The sequence below is a fragment of the Haplochromis burtoni genome, unplaced genomic scaffold, assembly GCF_018398535.1.
Source record: "Haplochromis burtoni strain Fernald_Lab_line unplaced genomic scaffold, NCSU_Asbu1 Contig_104, whole genome shotgun sequence".
In the NCBI taxonomy this organism is placed as follows: Eukaryota; Metazoa; Chordata; class Actinopteri; order Cichliformes; family Cichlidae; genus Haplochromis; species Haplochromis burtoni.
The window spans coordinates 571051-587131 of NW_024582465.1; the positions used below are offsets into that span (position 1 = coordinate 571051).

General features: G+C 40.4%; 1 protein-coding gene across 3 annotated transcripts in view; it reads left to right on the forward strand.

Annotated features, from left to right (window-relative positions):
* The window catches only part of shisal1b (shisa like 1b), a 36943-nt gene extending 20868 nt beyond the window's left edge, over window positions 1–16075 (forward strand). For 2 of the 3 annotated variants that reach the window (XM_005927793.3, XM_005927792.3), the window contains exons 3-4: window positions 1906–2119; window positions 5437–5743. In XM_005927793.3, coding sequence (XP_005927855.1) covers window positions 1906–2119; window positions 5437–5743 — 521 coding nt within the window. Of the gene's footprint in view, window positions 1–1905; window positions 2120–5436; window positions 5744–13097 lie in introns of those variants that run through there. The other variant, XM_042223169.1, reaches the window with a different exon arrangement.
* Window positions 16076–16081: the final 6 nt, after the last annotated feature.

Consider the following 16081-nt stretch of genomic DNA (forward strand, 5'->3'; position numbering starts at 1 on the left):
ATTACAGGACCTGCAAATGCCACATATAGAGCTATTAACAAGATTAAAATCTCATTGGTTCACCTGCAGATAAGTAACAAAAACACTGCTATGCTTACATACAAGCTGTTGTACCTATTTTGTGGAGGATGCTCACATGAAACAAACACCAAAATCAAAGATAATAAAGTGAGTGTATGTACAAGTAATCCTTTAAACATTTGGTTTCTTAGCAGTCAGAGGAAGCGTCTTACACTTTAGTGTGGCTGTAACTAATAATGGTTTTAGAATTGCTTGTTTCAGAGGATGAACTAAGGTGCTGCTGAGTCTCAGTAGATCCATAAGAATTATTTTAGACTTTGAATCATATGCAGTTACTTCAGCAGAGTCCCAGAATAAAATTGTGGAGCTGGAAATGAGCAATAGATTTCCTGTTAGATACATAAAACATTGTCACATAATCCCTCTATCGGAGACTGCAAAGAAATATAAAAGTGAACTGCACGATGATGCATGCTTCAGTGCATTCTGTATATTTGTCACTATTCTGGCTTCCAGTGCTTATAGGCTTCATCTGCCCAAATGACTGGTTATACTTTTCAGGATGACTTTGGCTTTGATTAATTTCTGTTCAGATTTCTGAAATTTACCCCATTTTACTGAAATTATTTTTTTAAGTCATGTATTGTGTATGTGCAGAACAAAAACTGCATTAAAAAACACAACCTATGATACTGTACTGTGAGTTAAATAAAAGTGAAACCGGTCCAAGATTAAATAACAGTGTTTAAAACCATATAGTTAGGCGGCACCAGGTTCACAGTGAAACTCTTTGTTCACCTATAAATAGAATGACAAAATAGAAAAACACTCAGACACACAATCACAAAAAACAGAGGGGATCCTTCTTTTGGAGGGAGGATGAAGCGAGGCGGTCAGCCTAGGGGAAGCAGCGTGCTATATACTCATTTTGTCAAGTAATCTGAGAAGTATGTTTGTTGTTTCCATACAAACGCACAGAAGCCACCCTTATGTTTGTATCACGCTTGGGTGTTATCAAAGATGTCCAGTATACCGGAGCACACCTGGCACACTCAGATCTCTCTTATTAAACCGGTAGAGTAATGCTGTATTCAGACTATATTGTAATAGCATGTGCCACCTGACATCAGCCTCTTCTGTGGAACAAGCAGAGAACTTGCTTGTTGGACTAGTAACAAGAAAAACGCCGCTATCCCTCTTGGGGAAACTTTGGGTTTAGACGTGATGATAAAAGTAAGCGGGCCGTCAGAGACTAAACTCTGTGGCCTCAAGAAACTTGTAGGTAAAGACAAGAAATCAAGCTGCGAGTCTGCCACCACCACCTACACATTTTCTAGTTTACCCACTGATGTGTCAGAATCCACTGCTGCAACAAGTGCCATTAGGTTCCATAACTTCCAGCTCATACTTCAGTAAGCTCCTATGAAATCTCTGGATGGTGTGAGGACATGAAGAAAATAAGACGATGCTGTCTGGTTTGAATGATTAGCTAATCAGTTTGATAGTCTCTGTGTTCCTTCAAGAATAAAAATGACTGCTTTTGCCATCATGCGCCTGCATGCATAATTTAATATCTACTCTCTGATTATTTTTGCAAGTACACCGTGTTTTGTGTTGCTTGTCCTTCGCCAGAGGTATTAATCGAATTCAATCCACTCGTGTATCTTCAGAGGCCTCCAAAGAAAACAAGCATTCACGATTATGTTTTTGCAATTTGGATGCTGTAGGTTGAAAGGTGCTTCCTGGCGAGTTGTTGTCATTTTCAGAACTGGGAGACAAACACAAATTCTGCCTCAAAGGTCATGAGTCCTTTGTTTAGCTCCTGAATATTACATCTACGGTTTCTTTTTTTTTTTTCTCTCCCCCTGTTTCCCACCACTGCAGCCCTCTCTGCTCATTACCGAGTGTGTGAACCTTACTCTGACCACAAAGGGCGGTACCACTTTGGCTTTCACTGCCCACGCCTCTCAGACAACAAGACCTATATGTTCTGCTGCCACCACAACAACACCGCCTTCAAGTACTGCTGCAACGAGACTGAGTTCCAGTTGGTCATGCAGGTCAACCTCACCACCACCCCTGATGGTTATGCACACAAGTGAGTAATCGTTTAAGATGCCATTTGAGTCAAATGGATTTTCACTGTGAATCTTCTGAGACAAAAATCTGCACTGTCATATTTTTCCTTTTTTTCTTGGTTTAGAAAAGAGATTAAATAAAACATGACAGTTAGCATCTTCAGGCTTAGATGCCCAATGCTACTCAAGGGTTACCAGTTCGAACATTGCCCATCTTAACAAAGTCAAATATTGGGAATCATGGCATACTGATGAGAAATGGGCTGCACAAGACACATATGGACAAGGACTAAATACATGGAGTTTTATACATATTTCCATCAGAGTCTGTTTCTGACCTCTTGTTTTAGGTGTGTGTGTGTGTTTTTGTTATCATTATAAGTTTTGTCACGCTGTTCGCTATCAGGCATTATAATTGCCCAATAGGACCTGTGGTAGTAGTAAAGGTGAACTTCAGGCAAAAGTTGCATTTGCAAAGAAAAAAATTGCAAGAGTCTTAGCTAGCTTAATGTGCAGAATTTTAATTCAGGCTGTGAGGGTTTTAAAATATTTTAAACATGTCTCACATACCCTCGGCTGACTGTATTTAAAACATGGAACACACTTGTAGGGTTTTATGGGGAAAACAATCCTTTTTCAGGGCAGTAACTACATTGTTTGAAGTGTATGGAGATTATATCAAGTGCAAGAGCAGAGCTCTGACTGATTTTTTACCAAAAACTTTACAAACAGAGGGACATTAGAGAACCTAACAGTGACTCCAGTCCACAAAAATCAAATCCCCCAACAACCCTGAATAACCCTAACTTATACTTTCTTTCCACTGTAATCATGGGGGTCAAACCTAGAGATATTTACAATTTATTCACAGAAAAAAAACCCTACAATAAATAACATGAGCATCCTAATACTATAACAGACATTTAAATAATAACAAAAGCATTTTAACAAAAGCCCAAGACAGAAATCATCCCATTCCTCCTTCTATCCTCAGTGGTACAGCCCAATCACCTGACTGAAAAATGAAAGTCAGGTGGAGTATCCCCATGTGTACTTCATGAAAACACCATCATCCACCAACCCGAATCGAGAGAGGAGAGTTAATAAAAACCAATACAAATCAAACTATTAAAAAAAAATACCCACACCATTAAGTAGTATCCTGCTAAAACGAAACAAACAATACCAAAAGATAACCTGCATGTCACAGTTAATTAGTGAAAACTGGCTTCGCTGAATCTTGGGAGAGCTTTATGTGAGTTGCTACAGCGACAGATAAATTTATCTCAAATCATATGAAACCAGCTTGTTTTGGTCTCCAGACCTTCTTGATGGTATCGTGCTCAGAGACCTTGTTGACACTGACCTACACCTGAAGAGGTATTCAATACCACCACACAGGAGAGCAGATGCTAAAAGCAGCCTATGTGTTTTGAGTATGACGCCTCCACATGAAACCCTTTGCAAAGCCAGGGGTTAAGTGCTGGCTATTAAGCATATAGAGTCTATAAAGTCCTAGACTGTTTCAAAGTAAAAGTCTGTGTAAAACTGCAGAGCTGTATCAGTGTGGCATTATTAAAAAAAAACTGCACACATGCCAAGATATGACAGATTTCTCACAGAGGACAACTAAACTGAAAGAAGTGCTTATGGCGTGGAGTATAAGCAGATTTAAACTGAGTGAAGGACACAGAAAAATGCCCCTCTTCTTCTGTGGGAGCACCCAGTGGGAGGCTTGGGTGACAAAACCACAGCTCTTTGTACTAATGCCCTCCCAGCATGCCTCTGTCTCAAACGGTACACAGTGCCCTGCAGCAGGTCATGATATTTCATTTTTAGTGTCAGATGGCCTGTTGGGCCTCTCTTTTATCTTGGCTCAGTGGCCAATAAGACTGCAGGCTTGATATTTACTGCTGGCCAAGCGAGTTAAACTGGCCATAATTTTGCGCTCCCTTCTTACACTTCATGGTTAAAATGGGATTAGAGTTGAGTTTGAGGTAAAACTAAAGGCATTTTGACTCCAAGGGTTTTGTCACAATGTTGTGCGCCGTCTCCTATAAAGTAACAGAGCAGCTGAAATATCGTGGATCTGAAACATATGGAGAAGTCATCTTAGAGTAAATGTCCAAGAAATTCACAGGAAAACATCAAATATTGTTATATATTTGACAGATAATCCTTTCAATCTGCTGTCTCTGGGAAAGATGTGATTAATATTGAATGGCGTTGGTGTTAGCGGTGCGGTTCTGATCAGTTTCGCTAAAAACAGTGCACAATCTGCGTTCTTTGCTCTGCGATCAGACTGACTCAAATATATCCCTGCATTGTTAGTCTGTTAGAACACATACAAACTAAATTATAGCAGGTAAATGCCTCTGATGCAGAGGTGAGGGAAGGTAAATGCAGTTAAGCATTTACTGACATGGTATTCATTCAAGCAGCTTCGGTGTTTGTTTTAAAGCAGTTTATTCAGATAAACACCCCTAAGGCTGCATCGTTTCCAGACAGAAGCGGATTCAGTTGATTTACTGAATTGCAACCACTCGAATATCACTTTTTCTAAGGGCTTTAATCAGTGGAGTCACACTAATTCTTTTAGTTAAGGCATAACTAAAAGAATGGTTTCACTCCAAATAAATCTCTATTTTGAAGTAACACCCTGTGTCATCTCTGCCTCTCAGAGTCAGAATATTTATTCAGTCCGTGAACATGTGTAATATTTCCACCCTACATGCCCTGAGCATTTAAGCAGCAATGTGACACCACAAGATTATTTTTATTTTTTTGTGTATGTGTGTAAATTTTGCTTTCCCAACCTCTCAGGAAGCTATTTTCTGAAGCCCTTTCTGCTCATTCACCTTGTTATACTTTATGGATGTGGGTGGACTAAAACAAAAAGTTCAAATGCACCCCACATAAATCCAGCTGGATCATGTAATACATGAAGAAAATTTATGAGAGGTGGAAAAATAAGAGCGCTGATTTTTAGAGAAAACTATGTAAGAGCCAAAACGAGACGTATAAAACTCTCTTGTGCTAATGAAATTCTTTGTCCAATTTAGGAAGCAGGATTTAAGAAGCAGTAAATGGAACAGATGGTGTTTTTTTCCCCCCTATATTTATTTTTTTAAGTTTTTATCAAGGGAGGACTTGATAAATGTCTTGGTCTTGCCACATAAACAGCAAACATTCACACCTGGCAGGCACTATCGTTGCTTTTGGGATTTAAGCCCAGTGTAAGGGTAACTAGATGATGGTTCTGAGGATATGAAAAGTGTTTATCATCATCTTTTTCAGATTATCCAGCATTAATTCTCCCAGTCTGCGTCTCTTGCAGTAATTATACAGCCCTGGTCGGTGTGTGGATCTACGGCTTCTTTGTGATGGTGCTGCTGGCTCTGGACTTTCTCTACTACTCAGCCATAAACTACGAGCTGTGCCGGATCTACCTGGAGAAATGGGGTCTTGGAGGACGCTGGCTGAAGAAGGCTCGGAGTCAGTGGCACAGGTCCATGCCGGAGGAGAGCGAAGCCCAGGCTCAAGCGCAGCCCATGGTCCCCACCCACTTCCAGCCCAGACACAGCCTCAGAGGGGAGAGCCACAGCCCTACGCTCCTGCCCTACAACACATCCACCGCATGGTGAGTCACTGCCCGTCACATGACAGCTGTCAACTTCAATGCCATGGACATAGACAGATGCATTTCTGCAACTACTAAAATTATCTGTCTCCGGTCAAAAGAGAAAAACAGAATTACAAGTAGTGAAAAATTCAATATTTATACCACAGAAGTTCAGAAACAGTGATACCCTCATTTGACGCCATAGAGTAGGAAGTGTTACGTAACCATTTGTTGCCTATTAAACAAAATAACTTGTTCTGCTCTGATAAGCAAATATGCAGTAGAGACCCTCTTGCTTGTTTGACAAAATAAAGCATTAATAGCTACAGATGCTAAGAACCAAAGTCGGCCGACCCTTTAAAAAATCGTTCCTTTAATTCTGCCTCTCATTTTCTCGTCTGCGTGTTTTCTTTTGTGCTCATTGTTTTGTTTGCAGACAGCAACATGGCAAGGAAACTGTGTCTAGCAGGACAAATTAAAACATTTTTAGCATACTTTCCCGAAAGCCAGCAGCAAGGAAGCTCAAACATTCCGGATCCTAATTTCCTAGAGTCGCTCGTTAGGGGCGCACTGTAAACACAAAGATATAGATAGCACACTCGCGATTAGATCCGACCAGTGGTATTACCAACTGTCAATTCACTGGATTACAGACTTCAACAGAACTTTTAGAGCTCCACTCCCTTCTGCCCAGCAGTGAATCATTTTCTGCAAAGCGTCTGATCTGTATGCGTCGTTCATCTCAAAATAGCTGCACTCTGTGTCAACATAAACCTTTTTTTTCTTTTATTTTATCGGAGGAATTTGGGTGAGAGATATTTCTTGGTTTTAAGTCTGACCAACTCATTAGGGAGCTATCATTATTAATGAATAGAAAAGAACAGGATAATGTGAAAGCTGCAGTGCCCGCCTGGGGCTCCTAGCTCATATTTAACTTGAATGAGTCGACTGTGAGTCGCATTAGAAATCATTTGTGGAGTTTCTGCGGCAAAACACCATCTGCTATGTGTTCAGCGTATCTTTTTTATTACCGCTGAGAGCAGTCACAGGCGTCTGAAGGTGTGTTAGGCTGCATGCGACTGCTGTTAGAACATACGCGATGATTTATGATGCCAGGAGTGACCTGTAACACGCCATAGCTGCGGGGAACCTTTCTTTCTCTGCCAGACATTGTTTAAACTTTCAGAATATAGCTGCACAATCGCAGAGCGCAGCCTGAACAACCGTACATTTTTGTGCAGTCGATTTTTCATCCGGTTGCGCGTCTCCAGACACCGTGCACCCTATCTGTCTCTGATTGTGGCTCAGTCTCCTCCTAGAGGTAGACATCTCTCTCGGGTCATGATAATTTAATGTGGGTAGAGTTTTGACAAATGGCTTTAAGAAGCACTGTGGACTGTAGAAGCCATAGATAGACGAGCTGAGATGCTGCAGAGGGATCCTGGGGCTGCTCTGCTGGTATAAACGTGGTTAACTAAGACTGAACATATCCGCGGAGCCTCCTCATTAGACGTGAAGTCAGTTCAGTATGATAGGACTCATCAATCCTTGACTAGTGAGGTTGACCTGCACTGGCGAGAAGCCAGCATTAAGGCAGAGGAAGTCGATTTAAAAAAAAAAAAGGTGTTTGAAATAGCAGCAAACTGCTCATTAACTAAGTGGGCTCGGAAAATGAGAGCAAGATAAGTTCATAGTAATTCATTGTGATGAGTAATGGGAACTGCTTTAGGACTGATAGTGTTTTGGTATCATCTTTTGTAAGATCTCTATCTAAAAATACCAAGAAAAAAATGTAACCGCATTTTTTACAAACAGGACAAAATTTACCATGAGCTAAATATGTTCTTGCATAATCATTGACATCAATAATAAAGTGACAGATGCTGCGAGATAAATTCAGTCACGAGCAGTTTCTGGGGCAAGATCAGAATAGTTTTTTGGGGGGGAGGGGGAAAGTTTCACACAATGAAACACTTCTGAGAATCCAGATAACGCTTACACTTTTTCCTAAATGTGTTAAGTAACCGTTATGGGCGATTCTCTCTGTGTGTATACCGCAGTTGACGTTGCCCACACGGTGCGTCATTAGATGGGTTTTATTTGCGGGGGTACAGATCTTTATCCCCAGAGAGGATGCAGAGTAATGGCTCAGAAAACTGGGTCCACTTAGTTGGACATCTGTTGGCCAAATGTAAACAACCAGAGATCGGGTCAAGTCCCATTACAGGCCCAGCAGCATCTAAAAACAACCCAGTCGCGCAGCAACTTTGGAATCCAGCACAAATGGTAACCCATGCAGCAAAGCAGGTCCTGATGGCAAGTCAGGTCTTAAAGAGAGAGAGCGAGAGGGGGAGAGAGCGCAGCTTTGCACTCAGCGTGTGGGAATCCTGCTTACCACGTTGCACGTAAGCAGGCTGGTATGTGCTGCTGCAGATCTGCTCAGGGTTCAGCGTGGGCGGCCTGAGAAACTGTTATTACTTTTCCTCGGTGGATGCCCTTTATTAAAATCTCATATTCACGCATTCACTTCGGTTTGAATAAAGTACAAAAACATAACTGTCTCTTTCTTCACCTAACGATGTATGATCCAGATGAGAGACGAATGATCAGCCTGCCACACCAGGAGTCATGGATTATCATTACAGGGGGGGCACACTGTTTGTTTCCAAGCAGTGTTTACTCACAGGGTAATGTCACTCAGTGGAAACAACGGATTTGTGAAAAACACTATTGCAAACTCTTTGTTTTTCTACACGCTATTTGTTCAAGTGCTTATCCTAGTGTTGAACAGGATGGGCAGTTATAGTTTGTCCATTAGCTTGATAAAAAACATATTTATGTAGGAGCTGTTTGGCTTGGACCTTTATGTGTCTTATATCTACTGGCCTGGAGACGCCTTATCCCTGCAAATGAACTAAACTAATGATTATTAAGAGGAGTTCAAGGAAGTCTTTCTGCACTTAAAAGATTGTGGACTCGCTCAGCTAATGAGAAAAAAAAAGAAAAAAAACTAGAACATCACTGATGCAGCTCATCTGGCACACGATCCATTGTAATTTACAGGTTATTATAATGTGTGAAATACAGAAAGCAGTGATAAGTTTTCCTATCATTGGCTGGCTGTATTGCACAAACTAATGAGAATTCAAATCCACTGAGAACGACAAATATGACCCTGACCTCGAGGGTGATCATTGTGCATAGGTTTGATTAAATCCTCACTCATAATGTCAGCAATTCTTGTAGATTATTGACAGATGGATGGATGACGGACGTCTTCCCAGCTCATTAGTCCTTCAGGTGGATGAGCTGAAAATGAAATCATGATTTCACAAAAATCATTCAAATATTTGTGTTTAGGTCAAAGAGGAACATATAAATAAGATTCGTAAATGGTCACCTGATTAATCTTTATACACAATGATTAGACCTAATTAAAATAAAATAATAAAAATACTATAAAAGTTAAATGTATATGTATATACATATAAATGTAATAAAATAATAATAATAACAACCTAATAAATACATAACTGACCTATTAAACTATGGTGGCTGTCTTGATGCACGTTGCAACAGTAGCTTTAGTAGTAGCAGTCATCCTTAACTCTGCTGCTCTCACACTGAGAGGAGGGGTCATCCTGCGAGGACGTGAACCTGGAGAAGGTGGTGGTGTTGGAGGCCTCAGAGTGGTCGTGGAATGAGTCAAAACCATCAGGCGATAGAGGTTAAATTATCATAGCTGGCTTAGTAGATGATCACATGGAGCTGTTTAAAACTGAAGGAAGCATTGACAACTCATGGAGCACAAAAATCATCTACTTATCTCATCTACTTATAATCTGGGCAGGGAAACATTTTTTCCCCATTTCCTTTCTTTATGCTTGGTTAAACTATAAAGGTGTGGTCTTATGTTTACCATACAGATGTGCTACCAGATAGCGGTAATGATTTTCCCATTTAGCACTCAGTATCCAGTTTAAAATCCATTCACATTAACCCTCTCAAGGCAGGCGTTGCAGATTTGCAACAGTTAAAAACTAACAACCTGATTACCCCACATGCATATTTTAATTTTTTTTTACTCAGTAGTACCACTGCAGGACTTGGTTGTGCATTAGCAACAAAAAGTTTAATTTGAGCCTGAGACAGTTAATGTGTCCTGGATGACATAGATCAAGTAGCTCTTGAGCTCATATGACCAGGATGTGGTAGCACAAAAACTACTGGGAACCCATTAAGATATCACATTGCCACAGAAAAACATTTTGGCGTCACTCATCCTAGCAGGGCTCTCATGTAGCCCTTTAAAAGCACTGAAACCTTCCAGGAAGTTCAGCAGCATTAGAGCCCTGCTTGGTTGTCCACCCGCAGCTATTAGGACATTAAAGCTTTGGCTGGCTTCCCAGTATCTGCACATCCCCCTTTTGCCTGCTTGTCCACCTCCTTGCAATTAGTGGTACTGAGCAGCATCATGACACTAGAAGGCAGATTTAAAAGAAGTGGCAGTGAGAATTTTCTATATCATCATTTATTTTACATTCCTTGTGTAGTGTACTCACTTTGACGCTCCCCACTTCATAATTGGAACAAATGTGATCTGCTCCTGTCATTCAGTCTGGCATTTTTTACTGCATATGTTAGATAGATTTAGTTTGCCTTCAGTCAGTGCTGATTAAGACTTACCCAGCAAAAATAAGTGTGCAATCTGGGGAAGGCAAAAAAAGCAGATTTTTTATTACTTTTTTTTTTGCTCGTGTTTGGTGGTAAAATTAAAAATACATAACTCAACTCTGGTTAATATATGCTGAGCATCAGCGAGAAGTCATAGATTAAAGCGGGAGAAATGAGGTGTTGAGCAACATCAAATGACACCACTTCACTTGAGCAGAACACGTCACACAGATTCCCCTGGTGGCCGATGAATCACTTGGCACCGACTTAGAGCAGCACCTCATGCCAGCAACCTCCCACTCACTCAAGGCTGGTAGCTTACTGGGCCAGCTGAGCTTAGCCATGGGTAAAGTGGTCTAGGTGAGGTGGCATCTGTCAGCCTATTCAACATATACTTGACTCACCAGCCTTTGTAACACTGCTTCTTACAGTCAGTCACCAGTGACTCAGCGTTATAGCCCAGTCTAGTAAACGCCACCTCCGCCACTCGAGCAGTCTGTCTGTTACATCAGATCAGTCACAGGTAGGCATGCACGACACCTGCACTTAAACGCCTGCTGTGCTGCCTGCACAGGACACTCAGACCCAGAAGGCTAAAACAGAATTTCACATTTTTTCCCTTTTTTTTTTTCTGTCAGTGTGATCAAAGCCTACCTCTGTCTCCTGAATATTCACATCCATCTTTGAACTCACTGGTTCCCTTTTTCTGAGGTAATAATGTAATTGTACATTATGAAATTATTCCTGGCCTGTCTGTCCACAGAGCAGCATGCCAAGACCTTGTCCAATTAAAGCAACACACTCCATGTGGTGTGAGTTAATTAACATCATAGATGCTACAAAGACAGCCAGACGCACAGACAGTTCTGCTAAAAGAGAAGAAGAGCAGGTTTAGCTCTTTGAAAGTCGTGCAGTGACGTCTGGCACTGCCAAAAGCAAGATGGGGTTGGTGCAACTTTCTGTGTTTATTTTTGTGCTTGTGTTTGTGATCTTTTATTAGACGTGTTTTCACACATTTACTTTGCATTTTCTCTAAAGTGCAGTCAAGTATCCTTCAAGAACCAAAAGCACTCTGTGTCACACTGTTGATAAAAGAATATTTCTGTGTCCCTACAAGGATGGAGGGTAAATCACTGCTAAGGTGTGGAAAGTGGAAATTTTTCTTTTCCCATTAAAGTGCAGTCGTATTGTTTGGGCAGCAGAAATTATTTTCAGTTGGTGGATGTGATTCATAGAGCTGTGGTGGGAGTCTTAACAAGAATTACAGACTTGTAAAATATTCCTGTGAAGCTGGCTGCTTTTTGAAAAGCAGAGCTGGCCCATTTTATTAGTTTTTGTGTTTTCTGGCCTTGAGCTCATTTTCAAGCCAATATGTTGTTATATAAAGATCAGTGTGGACCATGAAACACAGAGCACACACTGAGGCAATTTTATCCATGAAGCTAAAAGTATTAAGTTTTGAGTCTCTGTTGTCCGGGATCCTGCCAGTTTTTCCCAAACAACTTTTGTGGCTACTCTGGAATTTGATGATACAGACATGTGCACTCTGGGCTATAAATTGGCTTTTTGGAGAGGATAAAGCAACAATATATCCACAAAGTATCAACCATTTTTTTATTCTGTGGGCTCCAGTTCTATGAAATCTTTAAAATATGTAAGCATGTTTGCTATCCTAAATACCATCTTCTTCACTCGCTAGTTTTTCCATTGTTTTAAATCATCTCTTGGCCTTCATCAGTGGTTGTCGTGTGAGGGTTACCAAGGATAAAGTCTGGTTGTTACCACGTGACCTGAGTATGTAAATTTAGTCATGTGATAACAGGTGGATAATAGCTGATATTTAAAATCAGTGCTTTTCTCTGTTTTCTCCTAAAGCCAGGTTTTAGTCCTGAGATGACCTCTGTTTCCCAGACAGTTAGAGTTATGTTCCTCTGGCATTCAGTCAGTGTCTAGCCACTTAACCAGTACAATAAAAACTGGAAACCACAGCCAAAGGAAAGCTAGATGTGGTTACATCATCCAGCACCAACAGCCATTCTGTATGAAACTGCCTTAGATTGTGTTTGGTGGTGTTGTGACTGGCACTGCTCTTTCAGGTCTGAAAACTGAAGCCAGCACGGGAGTGTACTGAATCCTTTCTAATGGCCAGCAGGGTGCTGGGAAGAAAAAAGGCTGAGAAAATTATCCTACCGCTCTTTTGATTTCATAGACAGTGTATAAAAGATGGGCACAGCTGTCTAGTGTGAAATGCAAAGCCAGTGTGGAAGCGCCTTTAACCTGCATTTTATTGTAAAGGCCAGCAGAGGGCTGGTTTCCAAAATTTGCCCAGTTATGGAGAACTCTATGGGAAAATGCTAACTGAACTCAGTTTACGGCATTGACCAGAAGTTTTAAGTGACTAAAAATACTGTAAATACTGCGATTTAGAATAAAAAGGAGGCTAATGCGACATAATCTTTTTGCAGGTATCTCTCGTTTCAGACAAGTCGCTATCTGAAACTGCTAGTATGCAGTTTCCTTCGGTTTCAGATCTCCTTATCACATCCTGTTTGAAAACACCATGTTGATGATGGCCAAAGGACTTAGCTTGAGGCTTACCACACAAAAGTTAATATACGGTTGAAAGCTTCAGAAAATTCAGAAAACATATTACAAGCTTAAGAATGAACCCTGATGCGTTGTCTTTTTTTCCCTTCTGGCAGAATGATGCTGTGAGTGGATGAACAGAAGAGTAGCAACACCTGGTTTCCTTACATGGTACAGAGGAGATGTTCCCCAGTCACCCCTCTCTGGACCACAAACACAGCATCACTGGTGGGCTAGCCATACTGTAGTAGCTAGAAGTGACTACTGCCCCCTTTCTAATGAGCACAAAATACCCACAGACTAACAGAATCAGGCGAAACAGCTGAAGAAAGCCTGGAAAGCCACACAGACGAATGTATCGCTGCTTCTACAGAAGGGAGAGATGGATGCATTTATCTGCTTATAGGGTTTAACTGATTCCCTAAAGTATCTGCCAAGGCCTGGAGTACCCCAAACAAATCCAAGATGAACTGGATAAACTGTACTCGCAAGTGAGAAAGCTTGCCTATTTAAAGAAAAAAAGAAAAGAAAAAAAAGCTTATTTCTAGATATAACATGTTTATTAAACTGCTGTGTCACTTTGTGTTCAGTAGCAGTTAGACACAGTTGTGGGTTATCTATTTGGTGATTTATTTATGTGAAGTAGTCAGAGAAAATATATGAGTGGCTAACAATCTGATTATGTAATGGCTTAGGTTGATGCTGAGCATCTCACTTAGAGTAGAATGTTTTTGTTACCTACTGAAACCAGAAAAAATGCCTCTGCAGCCACGATGAAAAACAAACATCTTATACAAAATGTTTTTGGTCTCCTTTCTGCAAAACAAGCGATTTCTTGAAACAGTGTCGGAAAAGGACGTAAGGCCATAAAAATAAACTGCTGAAACTTCAAAACATGAGGGTTTTCCATCTTCACACAAGCATTAATGAGGATCAGGGATGCCTTCATAACAGCCACAGTCTTTATGCTAATTTACACATATCCGTATCCCTAAAGACCTGAGTGAAACCCTTACTTATCAAATTACAAGTTTGTGACAGTTTTCTATAACATCACCCACTGACCTATTTGACCTTCCTCGTTATTAGGGCTGCCTGAGATCAGCTTCATTAGCAATATGACGCAAAATAATATCCATTAGTCTCTTTATACGAAGTGCTCCAAATTCCACATGGGTAACAGGCAACTGTAAGTAACTAGCCATAACAGAAAATGTTTCCAAAAGAAATATCAGTAAACCCCTTTCACTGTCAGCAATAATGTACAGAAGCTTAACCAGAGGATCACATGGTATGTAAAAATCAGAGTCAGCTAAATGAGCAATGGGTAATCACTGAGGTGTATCACAGAATTTTTGGCTCAGTTTGCATTTAATAAGACGGTGATGTCAGTTAAATGGAGATATACTCTTTCTGGATAATGAACTCTTTTTTTTTGTCAGCTCTGTAAGAAAAAAGACATGATTATCTCTTACTAAAAGAAACTCTTGCACACTTTTTACGTTAACGCTCAGTGTATTTCATAGCAAAAACTGTCAATTATTATTTCAAACCGCCACCAGTATGGTATTTATTTATTTAAATCTTTGTTTTATTTATCCCTCAGATCTAAAACCAGTGATTTGGCGAATGTTATGGGGAAATAATTATTTGATCCCCTGCTGAAATGAACAGTTTCTAATTTTTATAGTAGTTTCATTTTAACAGAATCTCAACCAAAAATCCATAAAACAAAGACACATTAAATAAAAGTTATAAATTGATTTGCACCTCATTGAGTGAAATAAGTATTTCATTTGTGCGAAACATGACTTAGTGCTTGCTTTTGCACACATCTCAGGAGGGATTCTGGCCCACTCTTCTTTACAGAAACTATAAATCCTTTAAGGTTTCTTGGCTGCCAGTTCACAACTCTAAGTTCGTCTCCCTCCACAGATTTTCTAGGATTGAGATCGGGAGATTAGCTAGGCCACGACCTTAAGGGGCTTTTTCTTGTTGCCTTGGCAGTACAGTATGTTTTGGGTTACTGGAAGACCCATCCACAGCCTATCTTCTGGCTCTTAAGTGGCCAGTGGACTGTTGTTGTTGCATCCATTGACCTCAGTGTGGTGAAGTCATCCCACACCCTTAGTGGAAAGATGGCTCCAAAGCACAATGTTTCCACCTTTGTGCTTGACTGTGGGGATGGTAATGTTTGGGTCATACTCAGCTTACATACACAGGGGGTCAAGTTGATGCCAAAGAGCTTGATTTTGGTTTCATCTGACCACAGCACTTTCTCCCAAGCCTTCTCTGAATCATTTAGATGTTCACTGGCAAAGACGGACCTGTACATGTGCCTTCTTGAGCAGGGAGACTTTGCGGGCACTGCGCGCTACCAATGGTGTTTTTGGTGATTGTGGTCTCAACTGCCTGCAGATCAATAACAAGCTCCTCCCAGGAAGTTTTGGGCTGATTCACCACCTTTGACATGATTATCCTCACTTCATGAGACAAGATCTTGCATTGAGCTCGAGATGGAGGGACATGTTGTTCCATGCACATCTACAATTGCGTCCTTGACATTCTTGGGCATCTCTTTGGTCTTACCTATGGTCACGGTGAGGTTGAAATGGAAGAAACTGATTGTGTGGACTCGTGTGCTGGGCACACAGCCAATTTGTGGGATCAAACATTTATTTCACTCAAAGGCATGCAAATCTATTTATAACTTTTATGTGATTTGGGGGTTTTTTCTGGATTTTAAATTCAGAAAAAAATTAATTCAGGAAAGGAGAAAATAATTATTTCCCCTATTTGTGGGATTTTGGATTGACAAAAAAGTGAAACAATTATTACACTGCTTTAGAGATGGTTGCAACTAAAGATTTGATTTAATTATTGATGAATCTGCCTGTTGCTTTATCAACAGATGAATGAATTGCTTGGTTTGTGTTTCAGAGAAAAAAGTGGAAAAAAATAAGTAAATTTAGCAATCAGTATTTAAGTATCACAGGAAGATGGAAACTGAAGGAAGGAAGATGAAAACTGGGGAATTTTGGTCATTTTTACAAAATTAATGGTAAATCAACTGGCTATTAGACTAGGAAAAAGTTGACTG